The following is an 18,678-nucleotide window of genomic DNA, read 5'->3' on the forward strand; positions in this document are numbered from 1 at the left end:
TCAATATTCTTCTTAGTGAATCTGATACTGTACACCAGAGACATCAAGTTAAACCAATGTGTAATTTAAGCTTCAACATTATCTCACAGTTCTCCAAGGGATGGGAGGGGAGACAAGAAAACACCAAGAATGTCCCTGCAGGACAGAGGGGCGGAGTTGAAAGAACAAAAATTCAATGATTTTTTGGTAAATCTTCTGTGTAGTCACAACACATTTGCTGTCAAGTTTCAAACTGTCTTTTGCCCAGAGTTTTGGTTAATAACCCAATGTGCAATGATTTCAAGGAAGGAAAGGATCAGAAATGTCAAAGATCAACTTGAAACAAACCACAGGAAGGTCTTTGTGGGAATGCTGTAGGCAAAATTTAAGCACAGAAACTACAAGCTGTAGAGTAATCAAGAGATGAATAAGCCTCAAAATGATTAAGTAGATGCGAAGTATCCAGTCTTCTTTATTCATTTTTCTCCTTGCCTTAAATAATAACTTTGAAATCAAAGTTGAGCCAAAAGGGATGCATGTCCAGGAGCCTTCCTGATCAGGATATGAACAAGCATCAAGGGTCAACACTTTATCATCATTGCATCCTGGCATGAAAGAAGTTTTCTCATAATAAGAAACTAGGTTCCTCAAATTCAGGGATTCTAGGTCAGTTACTGTTTGAGCTCCAGAGGGACTTCAGATCGAATTGGAAGTCTGCTTGAGATCTTCCATCTCTGTCTCCTAAAGAAGCCTAAACTTTACCCACCCAAAGGAAAAACTATAAAGCTCAGTTAATTGTGGAAAATATTATTGGACACTAACCTCCATGAACTCATCAGTCATGTCAACAGATTTTTAATACCTCTGGATTTACCAAACTTATCATTTGTAATGAAAACCCTCTTCTGTCCTGTCTGTTTTATTTTCAGGCATATGCATACATGTGCGAGTGTGTGTGAATGGATAGGGAGACTGGTGAAGCAATTCCTCTTAGTCTGATAACAAACCTGATTTTTGACTTCACATTGAAGATTTTTTTTGAAAAGGTTCAGTTCAAAGACTAGAATCCAAAAACCAGCACCTGGGGTCATCCTTAAGCAGACTTCAGTAAGGGATGGGAAATTATTAAGTCAAACAATCAACCTCACTACCTTGGGCTAAAGACAAGAAAAGTGACCATAACATAATTTAAACTCTTTTCACTCTTTGTGACAGAGAACACATGGAAATGCCATACTGTGATCTGATTTTCAGCTCAATCCAAGTACATTACAAGTGTTTAACAAACCTGTGTCACATGCCTTTATTACTTCTCTGTGGACATTACTTATTTTCAGTTGGCTACAACTTGTATAAAAGTAAATCACAAAGGACCTATCGGCCTCGAGCATCTGGAGGTAGACATTACCAGGGGAAGTTTATATTCTGATATACATCTAAATTTTCAAATTATTCAACAGAAACATGTAAAATTTGATTTATTTGGCACTGAAAGCAGCACATTAAGTCACTAAGAATTCAAACCTGCATCAGTAAAGAAAATATAGTTATACAAGAAATTTTCATAGTGACAAACTTGTCAAGATAACATCATGGACAGCCTGAATGAGAACTGCTCACTGCAATTTTAAGAAACATAATGAATAACATATGAATAAATCCAGTAATGAAAAGAGAAATGCCTTCACTGAGTAGTTAGAATGTGGAACTCGCTACCACAGGAAATAAATTAGGTGACTGGTTTAGATGCTTTGAAAGGGAGCTTGATGAGTACATGACTGAAAAGGGAATAGAAAGATATACTGAAAGACTAAGATTTGACAGAGGAAATGGGAGAACCCCTTGGTGGAACTTGAACATCAAAAAAGACTAGTTTATTTCTAAGCTCTCTGTTCTAAAACATTCTACACAACGTACACAAATAATTTGTCATGGGACTTGGGCATCGCCGGCTGAACTAGCATTTGTTTCCCATCGCTAGTTGCCCTTGAGAAGGTGGGGGTGAGCTGCCTTCTTGAATCCCTGTAGTTTATTTGATGTAGGTAGACTCACAATTCCCTTAGGGAAAGAATTCCAGGATTGTGACTCAGGAGACTCAGAGTCCAGACAGTGAGTGACTCGGAGGGGAACTTGCATGTGGTGGTGTCTACCTCCATCAGTGATGCCCAAGTCGCATGAATGAATAAAAAAAATCTTCATTGAGAGTATTGACTTGGAAGCCTTCAAATTTTTCTATTATCCTACATTTAATGAATTTACATACCATGACAAGTAAAATGAAAATGACAAATTGGCTTGCATGCAGAGGGACAATGTCTAGACAATATTAATTGCAAGCTCTGTAAACAAGTATTATTTTAAATAAATCACAAAGAATTAATTCATTTCTCAGAGCTTTACTAATGCAAAGGCAGAGACACATGGCTTTGTAACAAAAGAACTGTTGTCAGCACAATATGAGATAAGAATTCAATGAAGAAAACATTTGCTGATCTCTGAACATTTGTAGCATTTGCCATTTGTGAATCATATTGCTATTTTGTGCTTTTTTTGTCTTTTAAATGTTGTGGCTTTTTAAACATGTATTTAAGTTAAAATAAGAAAACTTATGCTTGGTAGCATTTCTTTCCGAACTGGAAATGAACCCTTAAACAGAAGCTGGAGCAGTGAGAAGACATTCCTCAGTACTTGGATGGAACATATTATTAGAACCATTATATTAAACCTGATGCTGATAAACGATTGGGGAAGAAGCTAACTATTTTTTCCAAGAGCATAAATATGCCTTTCCAATTTTGTAATTTAAATATATGATATACAAGGAACAGCAGCATATGATAGCACTTTTCTACAACATACTAATACTCTGACTTACTTTAACTTCAATGAAGTCAGGCTTCCCAATCTCAATCAGGTCAGCATAAGATCGAAGTTCATCCACATTCCAGGCTTTTACCAGAGTTAGTCTATATACAGTGCGTTGTTTCTGCAAAGATAAGAAGAGAAGCACAATTTAAGGTATAATGTATCGATCAGCTTCTTTTGACAAAAATATCTTTACTCTATATTTCAAGAAAGAAAATCGGTTATTGTCATGCTCCACAACATTAATTGAATCTGCGCCTCAGCTTTAATGCAGATCTTGGTAAAAGATTCATCAATGGATACATTGAACTGATGCAGTGTAGTAACCAATTTGTTCTGACTCCAATTCTCTAAGACAGAACTCCTCAGCTTATAAGATATATCATCTGGCAAACCAATCAACATACTAGCTTTACTGGAGGAAGCTTACATCTGTGTAGACAATTCAAACAAAATATTAGTATTGACTTAAGAGTTGATCACATTCATCCAACAGCTAATACTTATGAATTAACATCTGCAAAAACAGCAATAATCACAGGCAACTATATGAATTACCTTTATTAGAATTAGCTTTGTCACATGAGTACAGTTAAAAATTTACAAATTACCGCTTATGCCGCCACTTTATGTACAAACATACCTGGTACAGATTCCGAAGTACAAGTTCATAGGAAAAAATAATTAGAAAATAAAGAAATTACAAGTCCAGCATTACACATCTTCAAAAGTATCAAACAGTAATAAATTAGAAAATTAAAGATATACAAAGTTCAGGCTAACAGTCCTTCAGACAATAAAGAAAAAAAAATAAAAATTGGAATATTAAAATAATTGATATCTAAAGAACTTTGGGTAAGCGTTCAAATGGTAAGCGTTGGAAAACGACAAAAGAAACAGATGAAGGTAAAAAGATGGTAGGGTTTGGTGCAACAGCTCGTATTAAGTAAATAAAGGCTTTTGCTACCATTTACCAGAAACTAAACCAGTCTAACCATTTAACAACTGCAGCTGCAAGAGCAGATAAGAGATTAGGAACCTTGCTGTGAGTTACTCACCCCCGACCCCCCACAAAGCATGTCCATCATCTACAAGACACATAATGGGGTCTGATAGAATACTGCTGAAAATGTGTTGCTGGAAAAGCGCAGCAGGTCAGGCAGCATCCAAGGAGCAGGAGAATGCCCGAAACGTCGATTCTCCTGCTCCTTGGATGCTGCCTGACCTGCTGCGCTTTTCCAGCAATACATGTTCAGCTCTGATCTCCAGCATCTGCAGTCCTCACTTTCTGATAGAATACTCCCCACTTACCTGGACGAATCCAACTCTGACATTACTTAAGAAGACAAGGGTAGCTTAGTTTTGTCACAGTCACTTAGGATGTAACTGTGTCTTCGATAAGAGCCATTTCAGTGCTGTGATAGGGGTAGAAAGCTGATTGAAGAGATTCCAAGACAGCATTAAGGAAAAGATAGACACAAATTGGGGAGACAACATTACATTCAAGGGCTCTGAAGAGAAAAGAAAATTGGAAGAATTGTAGTTTTGCAAGAATGTTGAGATGAATTGTTAATTTTATTGAGAATTGGGCTGAAAATGGCAGATTTAAAGGCCAGAAAGAACAAGACCTAAAGCCAGGGAGTTGTTTCCTTTGTTTTCTGACAGGGGACCAGGAGGGGATGTTGGGTGGCGAGCAGTTTAGTAGGAAGACGTTTGAGGGAACGCAAGGTGAGTCTCACGTACAAGAATGAGTTCAGGAGGGTATGAGAGGAGATCGGACAATATACAGAAATTTCATTTAAGGCAGTGGAGAACTTCAAGGAAGTTCAACTTGACAGGATAGTGGAAGGAAGGGATGCAATGTGGTAGGCAGCTATCTGATCACATCTTTCATTATTTTGTACTTTTGATTTTGGACAGTTTTAAAGGCTGTTTTAAAAACTAAGGATTGTGGAAAGGATTGCTGTACTTTTTAAAATCAAGTTACTCCCCACTCACTGTAATTCTATGTACACTGTTGTTTGTTCGAGCAGCAGCTAAGGTTTAGATGCAGACAAGCTGGGTTGCATACTAAATGAAATTTGGCCAGTGGCAAATAGCAGGTTATCTGTGAAATGGTGACCAGTTGTCGATGACAAAGACCTTCTAACTTCCAAGTGTGCAACTGGCTCCCAGATGGCTGAACAGCTTGTAGTGAGAGTGCTTAGTCAGTTTCTCTGCAACAAACCTCACCCCAAGCCTGAAAAAAAAGTCAGTTTTATTTTCTCTCACCAGTTGCTGTAAGTTGTTGCATTCAATCAATAAGTCAGTAACTTTAGAAGTGTGAAACTGTCATTCTGTTCCTCCTGCAAGCAAGTGAAAGTACCGAGGGGAGATCAGCAAGTAGCATCACATGGACCTTTAAATTGCCAGTTTTTTCCCCTCCAAACATACCACCCACGTTCTTTATGTGTCTGCCTGTATTGAAAGGTGAAATTAATTAGAATTACATGTCAATGGTTTACCTGTAGTTGGAATCTATTTATTTGTAATAAATAGTCATTCTAGTTAAGTATAGAAATCTGACCATGCTGTCTGTCAACATGGGTTTAAAATATAAGTACATTAGGAAATTTTGTGTACTTTTGCAAAATCTTGTAACACTTCATTTCCAATCCACTAAAGTTAGGGCTGCAAAGTACCTTGGTGACAAAGAAGCTCCTCAGATATTGTTAGAGATGAAAATAAAGGAAATATAGAAAAGAGATTTAACAAGGCAGAAAAGAGAAGATAATGGGATCCCTTTTGCATTTCTAGGACAGCAAGCAGTTCTAGTAGACGAGAACTGGCTTCAAGAATGCTTTGTAGCCCAAGCAGATTTGGCAGTGGATAGCTAAACGAGTTTTCTGCCAGATCCTTGTAAGTTTGTACCCCTTGGACCTGAGGAACTAGAGATGACAAAGACATCAGAAAATGATCAGGTCAGAGAGAGCAAGCTGTGCAGTTTGGGTCTCCATAAGGAAGGACTTATTTAGGTTGGAGGCAGTATTGGATAGGGGATTCACAGAATCCCTACACTGTGGACGGTTCACCACTTTGGTCCCTCGGACCACACTGGTGTCCTAACGTGAGAAGTGGAGTAAACCGAACCCATACTCTTCAGGATTTAGAAGAATGAGGTGCTATCTCAAAAACATACAGGATTCTGAAGAGCTTGACACAAAGGCTACTTCTGCCAGTGAGGGAACCTAGAACAGAGGACACAGTCTCAGGATTAAGAGTTTGATCAGACAGCACCTTCCAAACCCACAAACTTCCATCTAAAAGGACAAGGACAGCGGATAATTGGATCCCCACCACCTTCAAATTCCCCTACAAGCCACTCATCATCCTGACTTGGAAATATATTGCTGTTCCTTCACTGCTACTGGGTCAAACTCTTGGAATTCCCTCCCTAATGATATTATGTGTCAACCCACAACAGGTAGACTGCAGCAGTTTGAGAAAGCAGCTCACCACCACCACCTCAAGGGCAACAAGGGACGTGCAATAAATGCTGGCCGAGAGAAGAGCAGAATTTTGTTTTGAAAAATTGTGATCTTTAGAATTTCCTACCCCAGAGGATTGTGAATTTCCAATTGTTGATTATATTTAATGCAATGATTAACTGATTTTTTTTAGCTTCTCAGGCAATCCGTGAATATGAGAGCAGCCTTGAAAGTGGAGTTGAAGCCCAAGATAAGTGATCATCATACTGAATGATGCAGCAGGCTGTTGGGTCATATAGTTGCCTCATGTCCCTATCTCTTCATCTAATGTACTCCCTCATTGGGAACTAGGGCATCAAAGTAGAGGTGAAGGTGCAGTTGAGCAAACCAGCAAATGTGTCTAATGAATGGCCAAAGGTTAGACATTGTGAAAGTGTTTTTGTAAATGAAGTGTTTGGAGATTGTCACTCATAATTTTGTCAGTCAATGGGATTTTTAAGATTCATTTGTGGGATGTGGGTATCGCGGGCTGGGCCAGCATTTACTGCATGTCCCTTGTTGCCCTTGAGGTGGTGGTGGTGGTGAGCTGCTTTTTTGAACTGCTGCAGTCTACCTGTTGTGGGTTGACACACAATATCTCTAAGGAAGGAATTCCAAGAGTTTGACCCAGTAGCAGTGAAGAAACAGTGATATACTTCCAAGTCAGGATGATGAGTGGCTTGTAGGGGGATTTGAAGGTGATGGTGTTCCCAATTATCCGCTGTCCTTGTCCTTTTAGATGGAAATTTGTGGATTTGGAAGGTGCTGTCTGAGAATCTTTGGTGAATTTGTGCAGTGTATCTTGTACATAGTACACACTGCTGCTATTGAGCATTGGTGTTGGAGGGTATGGATGCTTGTGGATATGGTGCCAATCAAGCGGGCTGCTTTGTTCTGGATGGTGTCAAGCTTTTAGGCTTTTTGTGGCTGCACTCATCCAGGCAAGTGAGGAGTATTCCATCACACTCCTGACTTGTGCCTTGTAGATGATGGACTGGCTTTGGGGATTCATGAGATGAGCTACTCGCTGCAGTATTCCTAGTGTCTGACCTGCGCTTATAGCCACTGTGTTTATGTGGTGAGTCCAGTTGAGTTTCCGGTCAATAATAACCACTAGGATGTTGCTTGTGAGGGATTGCCTGAGGGTAACACCACTGAATTCATGGGGCTGTGGTTAGATTGACTCATTGGTGATGGTGATAGCTTGACATGTGTGGGGTGCAAATGTTATTTGCTACTTGTCAGACCAAGCCTGGATGTTGTCCAGATCTTGCTGCATTTGAACCTGGACTGCTTCAGTATCTGACAAGTCACAAATGGTGAACATGTGCAATTGTTGGCAAACTTCCCCACTTCTGACCTTATGCTGAAGTAGCTGAAGATAGCTGGACCCAGGACACCACCGTGAGGAACTCCTGTAGAGATGTCCTGGACTGAACTGACTGACTGACCTCCAACAACCATGAGTGAGTATCTTCCTGTGTGTCAGGTATAACACCAACCACCACATAGTTTTCCCCCGATACCATACAATCTGAGTTTTGCAGTTTTAATTCGGGATAAAATATGAACAGAGCTTTGAATGTGTTTTGTGTTGGGGAATCACTTAAGAGGACAGTTGGATGAACATTGGAAAATAAAAATTATATTTTGGCAATAAAAGTATGGATGAAGGTTTTTACAGATGATGATATTAAGTACAAAAAAAAGGGATGCTGCAGTAGTACAAACAGATGTTCTAGGTGGCAGATAGGACATAAACTCAAAGAATTAGCACTTCCATGTTTGCACAGTTAGATTTATAGCTGTAGTGAGAGAGATTGAATCAGGAACTAAAGCACAGAGCTATTGGCAACAACCAGATGGGATGGCTTCTGCCTTACTGATATTGTGTTGAAAAAGGATCTGATTTATCCATAATTTAATGTTGGACAAGCTGTTAGACAGCTTGTCAAAGGTTGTGCTGAGAAGATAGAGCTCAGTACTGTCAGAACAAAAATGGAAACATTCCCATTCCTACAGATAATGTTACAGGAGCAACAAGCAGAAAAGGAAAAGGAAAAGGAGAAGAAAGTCAGTTGGTAGGGGAAAGATGGATTTTGGGGGAATTACAATCCAGAGGAGGGAATGCAAGAACTAACAGCTCATGTTAGAATTGCACACAAAAAGAGGTATGTGACATCTGGGAAAAGAACTCCAAATTGGAGATGATGGGAGTTTTGAATTAAACCTAGTCGTAGGATTTACATGTAGTAAAACTTGAGGTAAAGATCAGAGGTGGATATTGGATCCTACAATGAAACAAGGGGCGGAAGCTCATATTAGAATTGAGGCCATCCAGTGGTTTCAAAAATTACTTCAGTGTGTGGGTGTGCTAGTGAAGGCCAAGGTTGGAACTGGTAATGAGCAAGAAGGAGATCAGATCCCACAATGGTGGAAGAGAGCAGATCAAAGAACATGCCGCTTTGACCATTTACAGCAGGCAACATACTGATCATGTTTGTAGGACATCGGAATACATCAGATGTTATTTTGCTGTTATGTAACATTTATTAAATAATCCAAATGTGCTAAGATTGTATCAATTTAATAACATCAGGTTCACAGTAAAATGGTAGAACCTACATATATTTATATCGCGGACTTTGTTCTATGTAGACAAATAGAATTTGTACATGCATTTCAATTTTTTCATTGGGAAAATGCCAATCTCTTATGCATCCCCATCTCAACCCCCTGACCTAGCAGAGTTAACATGCCAGCACAGTTAATGTGCCTGGTCTGAGAACTAAGAGTGACAGTTAACTAAAAGCAAAAAAATCTTGGATGCTTGAAACTTGTAATAAAAACAAAAAGCTCTTGTGAAATTCAGCATCTGCGGAGATAGTACCAAAGCTAACATTTTGAGTCTGATATGACTCCTCTTCAGGTCTGCAACATAGTTCTCAACAAGTCATGCCAAACTTGAAACTTTATATGTTTGTACAAGGTTTGTAGCTCAGGTTGAGGTTTAGGGTGTAGGTTTGCTCGCTGAGCTGTAGATTTGATATTCAGACGTTTCATTACCTGGCTAGGTAATATCATCAGTGGCGATCTCCAAGTGAAGCGAAGCTGTTGTCTCCTGCTTTCTATTTATATGTTTGTCCTGGATGGAGTTCCTGGGGTTTGTGGTGATGTCATTTCCTGTTCGTTTTCTGAGGGATTGAAAGATGGTATCTAGATCTGTGTGTTTGTTTATGGCGTTGTGGTTGGAGTGCCAGGCCTCTAGGAATTCTCTGACATGTCTTTGCTTAGTTTGTCCCAGGATAGATGTGTTATCCCAGTCGAATTGTGGCACTCCAACCACACCGCCATAACAAACACATAGATCTAGATACCAACTATCAACCCCTCAGAAAACGAACAGGAAATGACATCACCACAAAACCCAGGAACCCCATCCAGGACAAACATAAATAGAAATCAGGAGACAACAGCTTTGCTTCACTTGGAGGTCGCCACTAATGATGTTACCTAGCCAGGTAATGAAACGCCTGGACATCAAACCTACAGCACAGCGAGCAAACCTACACACTTTACATGTTTGTCTCTGCACAAATGTCACCAGACCCACTCAATTTCTCCAGCATTTTCTGCTTTGACAGTTAACTGCTTGGCTGCATCTTAATAGCAACAATGGCCTAACCCATCAATACCCTATTCTGCTGTATAAATTAGTGTCTTCTTCAAATTTTGTTTCTTGCATCCAAGTCCAAACATATGTAAGATGAACAATTTCAACTGTGTGCTCTTTAAATAAATAATATTTATACACTGTTAATGTTCATTAGGCTAATCAAAATAAATAGGCCATGATGTCATAAATGCGCATTGGTACAGAAAGGGGAAATTTATAAAATAAAACCAGTTTCTGGAATTTGAAATCCTTTGTGAAATTTATCACTGATGTTTCAGAGTCTACAAAAAGGTTACAGGATGATTACTTCAAAGGAAACAGAAATAACGTTTTGGGGCAGAACTCAGAAAATTAGGAAAATTAAATCTGTACAGAGAATTGTGGTGATGCTGCTGCTTTAACAAGGTTAGGTTGCCTTTGGTCTTTTTGTTCAGAAGGGTCGTAAACGCAGAAGTGCCGATGTGTTTGGTTTGGATGGGTTTTTAGGGCCAATTTGAATATAGCTAACACATACTTCCTCAGGCAAAGGCTTTCAAGTATTTAAAAAGAAACAATTACATAATGAAATAGGAGTGGCCAGTTTTCCCAGCTCAGCTTTTCTCTGGTTTGGTTTGGTTTTAGCAAACAGTCAATTTTTGAAGCTGCTGGTCAAGGAAACAGCTCCATGCTGATCCTCTCTCTCTCTCTCTCTCTCTCTGACATCTCTCCAATAAAAATCTGTGTTTGATTTTACTTTTTGTGCCAAGGGAGCATTTATAGGAATGTTGCAAATATTTGGAACAGCATCATTAAGTTGTGATAGAGTCGATTGGGTTTTCAGTAGGTTAAGTTATTCTGTGTTCTGTTCTCTCTCGTTTGTGCTTCAGTCAGTACTCCGTGAATAAACTGTGCTTTCTTTAAAACCTGAGAGGTTTTGACCAGCTGCAACACTCCTAAAATATCCACTTTGGACCTGCTTAAAGCAACGAGCAAAGTTAGGGTGTGGGCTACCTTCTTGAAATGTTTTGAGGGGGCCTGGTTTGGTTCATAACAGAGAATGTCTAAATTCAGTGAAAGCAAGAGTTAAACAATCTCCTCCTACTGTGAAATCTGTTTCTAAGTTACATGCAGTCAGTACATGTCTTAAGTTCAAAATGGAACAATCAATACTCAGTTATGATGACTACATCACTCATTCAAAAGACTGAAAATCTTGGCAAGAGCTGAGATGGGCTTTTATTTTTCCTTGCAGCTAATCAAATTAGCTAAACAAAAATAATTTTTACATATGGGCTTTTCAGTTATGTTATAACTCACAGCTGAAATTTCTATATTAAAACAGTTGTAAATTTCTCAGTGGCCAGAATATTCCATTAGACATTTCATTGATAACTTTAGGTCCAACTTTCTCAATTTTCTATATGAACTCCCCACCCACCCCTCCACTCCAAATATGTCATACCCATAGTACTTGATCTGTTCTATTCCACATTAAGTGAATGTACTTTTCATATAGTTAATGTACTTTTCCCTTTGTACCCTGTTCTCCATCACATTGCATTCAAAATTCTACTCATTTTCAAGCCTGTCTTCAACTTTATGACAGGAGAAAGTGAGGTCTGCAGATGCTGGAGATCAGAGCTGGAAATGTGTTGCTGGAAAAGCGCAGGTCAGGCAGCATCCAGGGAACAGGAGAAGGGCTTATGCCCGAAACGTCGATTCTCCTGTTCCCTGGATGCTGCCTGACCTGCTGCGCTTTTCCAGCAACACATTTCCAGCTTCAACTTTATGACATCCTTCTCTGCAATACTTTACAGCCATAAAGTTGACAGTACTAAAGGAACTGTGGCAGCAAAAGTAGGTTGGTTGAATATGGACTAGAATACTGGACTTAGACTTGGTTCATATGCCCCATGCAGGACAATGGGTTGGGAGATTCTGCCACTGGCCTTAGGTAGTCACAATTTGTTTTGCTTCCAAGTGGTATGCCAATCTTGTAGCTCTTCCTTAATTGTACTTTGCTGGATCTTCTTTGGCTTCCCCCATCATCTTCTCCAGGCTGATGGTAAATCCTCTTCTACCATTTTTGCAGGGCATCAAGTCCAGGGATGAACAATCTGCCTTCAAGTATCAGTTGTCTGTCTTAAAATTCTACAGGCAACCTTTGACAAATCGTCTGTAGTTAATTAGCCAATCAGTAATGTTACTACTCCATGTGAAGCCTAGGATCTTATGTAGGCAGTACTGGTAAACACATCCAAGTTACACCTGACAACACCAGAAAAATAGTTTCTCACAAAATGAATGAAAGACAAATGAAATTACAGAGGATATGAGGAAGAGAAGCAGGCTATTAATCCAATCAGTCTATGATGACATTTAACAAAATCTACCACTGTAGCCCTCCTGTCGCCACTCCCTCATATGCTTATCAAGTTTTTTCTTCCTCATCTATACTAATCACTTCAACCAGTCCCTGTGGCAGCAAGCTTCACATACTCAAGACTCTGATTAAAACAAAATTTCTTCTGAATCCTCTAATGGATTTCTTGGTGACTTACCACAAACTGATGGCTTTCTTTTCTGCTCTTCCCCAAGTGTGCAAACATTTCCTCTTAATTCTCTCAATCAAAATTTTGTCATTTTTAATATTCTATTAGGTCAACCCTCAATTTCTTAAAGAGAAAAAGAGACGCAGCCTGTACATTCTTTCCTAATATACACACTCATCTCTGGTATCATCCTTATAGATCTTGATGGAATGATTGACAAAAGGTTTTGGCTTACTACTCAAACAACAACTTGTGATAGGGTAAACAGATTATCTAGCCAGAAAAAAAATGAACCAAATGACTTTGCTTAAGGAGTATCTTCCAACCACCAACCAACAGAAACGGGACTATAAATGCCATGATACTCAGGAGGAATTTGTCAATTGTTCCAACATGTTAAGATTTTCAAAGTTTCAAAACAGGTTCAAATTCACTGATTTCATTAATAATAATTTCATGTAAAGCTATGTTGCATAGAAATTAAGTATTTGTGGAGAAGGTATAACACAAGCACATAAATTCAATTAAGTCAATCTTATAGCAAATTGATCAAAATTCTGATGCTGAAGGTGGTTCTAGAAGGCAGTTCCATAGTTTCCTTGGAGAAAGCATATTGCATTTATACCATCTGAACAACTTAGTATCTAAAGTTCCTCTACATACCATACAAAGTTTCCTAATTTGTGCACATTAAAAACATGGTGTATAAAAATATATATTTTTCAAAAAATTATACATAGGCGGAACTGAAATCACATTTTGTTCCTGTGGTTTGCCCACACATTTAAAGGAGAAAGTCACCACAAAGACTGAAAAGCAGTTAAGATTCAGCTTCAAAGCAAAATCAAAACTGTGATCTTCTTTGTTTCAACGCAGTATTTAGTTCTATTTTCATTTAATTACCGTGCTGCTTCCTACTTTGCATGAACCAAGCTGGGTCGCTATATACTTAAACTGTCATTCTTTTTAACCTTGCTTAGAATTATGCACACTCAATGCAACAAGACAGATCCACTTTATGTGGCATTCTGCAGACACCTTTTCCAGGTATAGCATTACTACTTAAGCGGAAGTGATGAGCAAAGGCACAAAATTAAAAACTTAAGCACATGAGCAAAATTTATTCTTGGCCAAAACTTTAAACGGGTAATTGAATTTGTCAAACAAATGATAAGATTGCAAATGAAACTTACCAACTTTAAAATTAAGTAGCCCTTGTAATGCATTTTATTAAACAAAAGGTTACCCCTTAAAAACATCAATGCACAAATAAGAAGAACCAGTCAGGAGCATTTACTGGTGAATGTGAAATACCTTTCCTACATCTTGTCATCCAATAGACTATTTCAATAAATAGTTTGACTCCCATCCTGCTGAAGTAGCACCATTTCTTTCAACAGCCCTTTCCTTTCAACATATGATCCAGTGCACTGCATGGAAACAGACATTTTCCAGTACAATAATCCCTTTCAATCAATTACTGCTCACAGGTGTAGGTATCTTTACAGCCAGCAGTTATCTCAATCAATATTTGATTTTTGAATTGAATGATGTTTCATTAAGTAGGCAATTTTAATCAAGAATTTGATCAGGGTATAAATACCTCGCTGCTCAGTCAGACTGAAAAAAAACCCACTCCTGGACATTAAGTGCATCAATACAGTTCTTAACTTTATTTACAGTCAAGCTAATAAATTGCTGGGGTCAAACAGGTAGACTCATCAAGTATAATGGACATAAAACATTCCAAACTTTCAGTAAAATAATATTCAATCATAGCATTGCACTCTAAGAATGATGTGGCTCACCTCTTAATTCACAGTAATATTCTCTCATTCTAATTCATGGAAGAGTGCGAGAAAATGTTGGCCAGTATTAAATGTCAGCAAGCGGGAGATGGGTTAATGATCTTTACATCTCAAATTCAGACCAGACAAATTAACAACTGACATCAACATTTGAAGTGGTACAGGCCCTTACAATAATTATGAATTGTAAAATTTTGAAAGAGTATTGTTCAAAATAATGTATAACCAAGTTAAATTTCAATTTTGTATTTAGTGTTCAAAAGAGGAAGATATGGATAGTCATTTTTAGAGTTTCATTTGTGAGTTTGAAGCTGTGACAGGAGGTCTGTTTAATTCTTGCATTTTAGTGAATGTGTTTTCACTCAGAACGTGGTAGAGATTTAGAAATGACTGTCTAAAAGGGTGGTAGAGGCAGAAGGTTTCAATGCATTTAAAAGATAGTTGGACATGCATCTGGAAGCACCTCAACCTAAAAGGCTATGAACTTCTCCAAGGATGACAGTGATTCTGGATTGTTCTCTCTTGGCTGGTACAGGCACAATATGCTTCGATTTTCTGTTCCTCACTCCAGTTACAACGTCTCGAGGCCGAAGATGATTAGCATCAAACAACCACAACCACTTTTCTTTGTGTGAGGAAAGACCCCAGAGTTTTCCCCACTTCCTACCAATTTCAATTTTAGTCAAAAGAGAAAATGCTGGAAAATCTCAGCAGGTATGGCAGCATCTGTAAGGAGACAAAAGAGCTGACGTTTCGAGTCTAACTGACCAGCTTTGACAAAGAGTCAGTTAGACTCGAAACATCAGCTCTTTTTTCTGCTTACAGATGCTGCCAGACCTGCTGAGATTTTCCAGCATTTTCTCTTTTGGTTTCAGATTCCAGCATCCGCAGTAATTTGCTTATTCAATTTTAGTCAAACTCCTTGTTGCCACTCATTTAAGTCTACCTTGGAATATAACAGGCAATTTCTCATGCCTTACTTTGCCTTCAGAATCTAGCTACATTTTCCCCCATGCTTGGAGCAAAGCTGTAATCAGGTGTGATGCTGAGTAGCACCAGTTTCTACCATCCTAGGGTACCAGGAGACCAAGATTATATCCACTTGGCATTTCTGGCTGAAAATGGCTTCTCCGATTAGCAATAATGCAGATTTTCGTTGATCCTCTTCCTCCTGTTACTTACTTATCTGGCTGCCATTATTTGTGACTTGATGTAGCAGAATTGCAGAGCTTAAATTTGATCCATTGTTCATCTCTCTCGAAAGTATGAATCTTCTGATGTTTAGTGCACCAGCACTGCTATTTTCTGGCTTCACCTGACCAGAATATTTTTGTCGCAATCCACAGTATCACAGTCCCCAATATTAATATCAGCCTCTTATTATGTTTATTTAGCTTGCATAGACTTACTTAGCAAATATAATTTAAATTCCTCAATTTAAATGCTGGGATTCAAACTCTTGTACTAGTCCACTAACATTACCAGTATATTATTGTACCTTACAGTCTTGTTTACAGGATAACGCCTGGAGTGGTTAATTCTGTTTTATTCAATCATAGAGTGTGAACATCACTGGCAGGAATCAAACCCAGGTCTCTAGAACATCATCTGGGTCTCTGGATTAATAGTCCAGCAATAACACCACACGGTTATCACTTACCTATATGTATCGATTTTATCTAAATCAATGTGTTCTACTTCCCAAGACCTGCAAATGATGAAATTTTCAGAAATCGGTCATATTTGAATAATGCTCCTTCAAGTAAAATGATAGAATGAAGGATGTCAAAATACCGGCTCCGAATTCTGACCAACAACAAACCTGGGTGGCTTGGTTGTTCAAGATGAACTGGAGGTCCAGACTGTCTCACTGCAATGGTGTTGACAGATGATTGTACCTGTGGACTATATAAGAGCATTGCTGATAACTGTAAGAAGAAGAAGTTTGCAGATGACACCAAAATTGGAGGTGCAGTGGACAGTGAAGAAGGTTACCTCAGATTACAACGGGATCTTGATCAGATGGGCCAATGGACTGAGACGTGGCAGATGGAGTTTAATTTAGATAAATGTAAGGTGCTGCATTTTGGGAAAGCAAATCTTTGCAGGACTTATACACTTAATGATAAGGGGAGTGTTGTTGAACAAAAAGACCTTGGAGTGTAGATTCATAGCTCGTTGAAAGTGGAGTCACAGGTAGATAGGATAGTGAAGAAGATGTTTAGTATGCTCTCCTTTATTGGTCAGAGTATTGAGTACAGGAGTTGGGACGTCGTGTTACGCCAGTACAGGACATTGGTTAGGTCACTGTTGGAATATTGCGTGCAATTCCGGTCTCCTTCCTATTGGAAAGATCTTGTGAAACTTGAAAGGGTTCAGAAAAGATTGACAAGGATGTTGCCAGGGTTGAAGGATGAGCTATAGGGAGAGATTGAATAGGCTGGGGCTGTTTTCCCTGGAGTGGAGGCTGAGGGGTGACCTTAGAGAGGTCTATAAAATCATGAGGGGCATAAATAGGATAAATAGACAAAGTCTTTTCCCTGGGGTTGGGGAGTCCAGAACTAGAGGGCATAGGTTTAGGGTGAGAGGGGAAAGATATAAAAGAGACCTAAGGGGCAACGTTTTCACACAGAGGGTGGTACGTGTATGGAATGAGCTGCCAGACGATGTGGTGGAGGCTGGTACAATTACAACATTTAAAAGGCATCAGGATGGGTATATGAATAGAAGGGTTTGGAGGAATACGGGCTGGGTGCTGGCAGGTGGGACTAGATTGGGTTGGGATATCTGGTCAGCATGGATGAATTGGACAGACGGGTCTGTTTCCGTGCTATACAGTGCTATGACTCTAAGACTGCTCATCTTCAAGTCTCTTAGGGAAGCGTTAGGAATGTCAAGCATTGTAAACATTTATACTTTGAATTGTCTGACTAGAATGCAATTGGAAGTGATGCAGAATAGCAAATGAGCATTCTGCCTAGACACAAGGCCCACATAGAATCATAGGGATGTACAGCATGGAAACAGACCTTTCTGTCTAACTCATCCATGCCAACCAAATATCCAAACCCAATCTAGTCCCATTTGCCTGCACTTGGCCCATATCCCTCTAAACCCTTCCTATTCATGTACACATCCAGATGCCTTTTAAATGCTGTAATTGTACCAGCCTCCACCACTTCCTCTGGCAGCGCATTCGAACATGCACCACCCTATGTGAAAGAGTTGCCCCTTGGGTCCTTTTATATCTTTCCCGTCTCACCCTAAACCTAGTTCTGAACTTCTCCACCACAGGAAAAAGGCCTTGTCCATTTACCCTATCCATGCCCCTCATTATTTTATAAACCTCTATAAGATCACCCCTCATGCCTCCGACACTCCAGGGAAAACAGCCCTAGCCTATTCAGCCTCTCCCGTAGCTCAAATCCTTTAACCCTGGCAACATCCTTGTAACTCTTTTCTGAACCCTTTCAACTTTCACAACATCCATCCTTGCTCTGACCAATAAAAGCAAGCATACCAAACACCTTCTTCATTAGCCTATCTACATCCGACTCTACTTTCAAGGAACTATGAACCTGCACTCCAAGGTCTCTTTGCTCAGCAACACCTCTTTTCTGAACCCTTTCAACTTTCACAACATCCATCCTTGCTCTGACCAATAAAAGCAAGCATACCAAACACCTTCTTCATTAGCCTATCTACATCCGACTCTACTTTCAAGGAACTATGAACCTGCACTCCAAGGTCTCTTTGCTCAGCAACACCACACAGGACCTTACCATTAAGTGTATAAGTCCTGCTAAGATTTGCTTTTCTAAAATGCAGCACCTCACATTTATCTAAATTAAACTCCATCAGCCACTCCTCAGCCCATTGGCCCATCTGGTAAAGATCCCGTTGTAACCGGAGGTAAACTTCTTTGCTGTCCACTACACATTCAATTTTGGTGCCATCTGCAAGCTTACTAACTATACCTCCTATGTTCACATCCAAATCATTTATGTAAATGTCGAAAAACGGTGGACCCAGCACCGATCCTTGTGGCACACCACTGTTCACAGGCCTCCAGCCTGAAAAGCAATCCTCCACCACCACCCTCCGTCTTCTTCCTTCGAGCCAATTCTGTACCCAAATGGCTAGTTCTCGCTGTATTCCATGAGATCTAACCTGGCTAACCAGTCTCCCAAGAGGAACCTTGACAAATGCCTTACTCAAGTCCATACAGATCATGTCCACCACTCTGCCCTCATCATTTCTCTTAGTTAACTCTTCAAGACACTCAATCAAGTTTGTGAGACATGATCTCCCAC

The 18,678-nt window shown here is 39.4% G+C and overlaps 1 protein-coding gene across 2 annotated transcripts in view; it reads right to left on the reverse strand.

Moving 5' to 3' along the window:
* The window catches only part of tyw1 (tRNA-yW synthesizing protein 1 homolog (S. cerevisiae)), a 124,539-nt gene that overhangs the window by 14,428 nt on the left and 91,433 nt on the right, over positions 1–18,678 (reverse strand). For both annotated transcript variants that reach the window (XM_043718611.1, XM_043718610.1), the window contains exon 14: positions 2,855–2,965. In XM_043718611.1, the coding sequence (XP_043574546.1) occupies positions 2,855–2,965 (111 nt within the window). The remainder of the gene's footprint in view (positions 1–2,854; positions 2,966–18,678) is intronic.

Source organism: Chiloscyllium plagiosum, chromosome 28 (assembly GCF_004010195.1).
Source record: "Chiloscyllium plagiosum isolate BGI_BamShark_2017 chromosome 28, ASM401019v2, whole genome shotgun sequence".
NCBI classification, from domain to species: Eukaryota; Metazoa; Chordata; class Chondrichthyes; order Orectolobiformes; family Hemiscylliidae; genus Chiloscyllium; species Chiloscyllium plagiosum.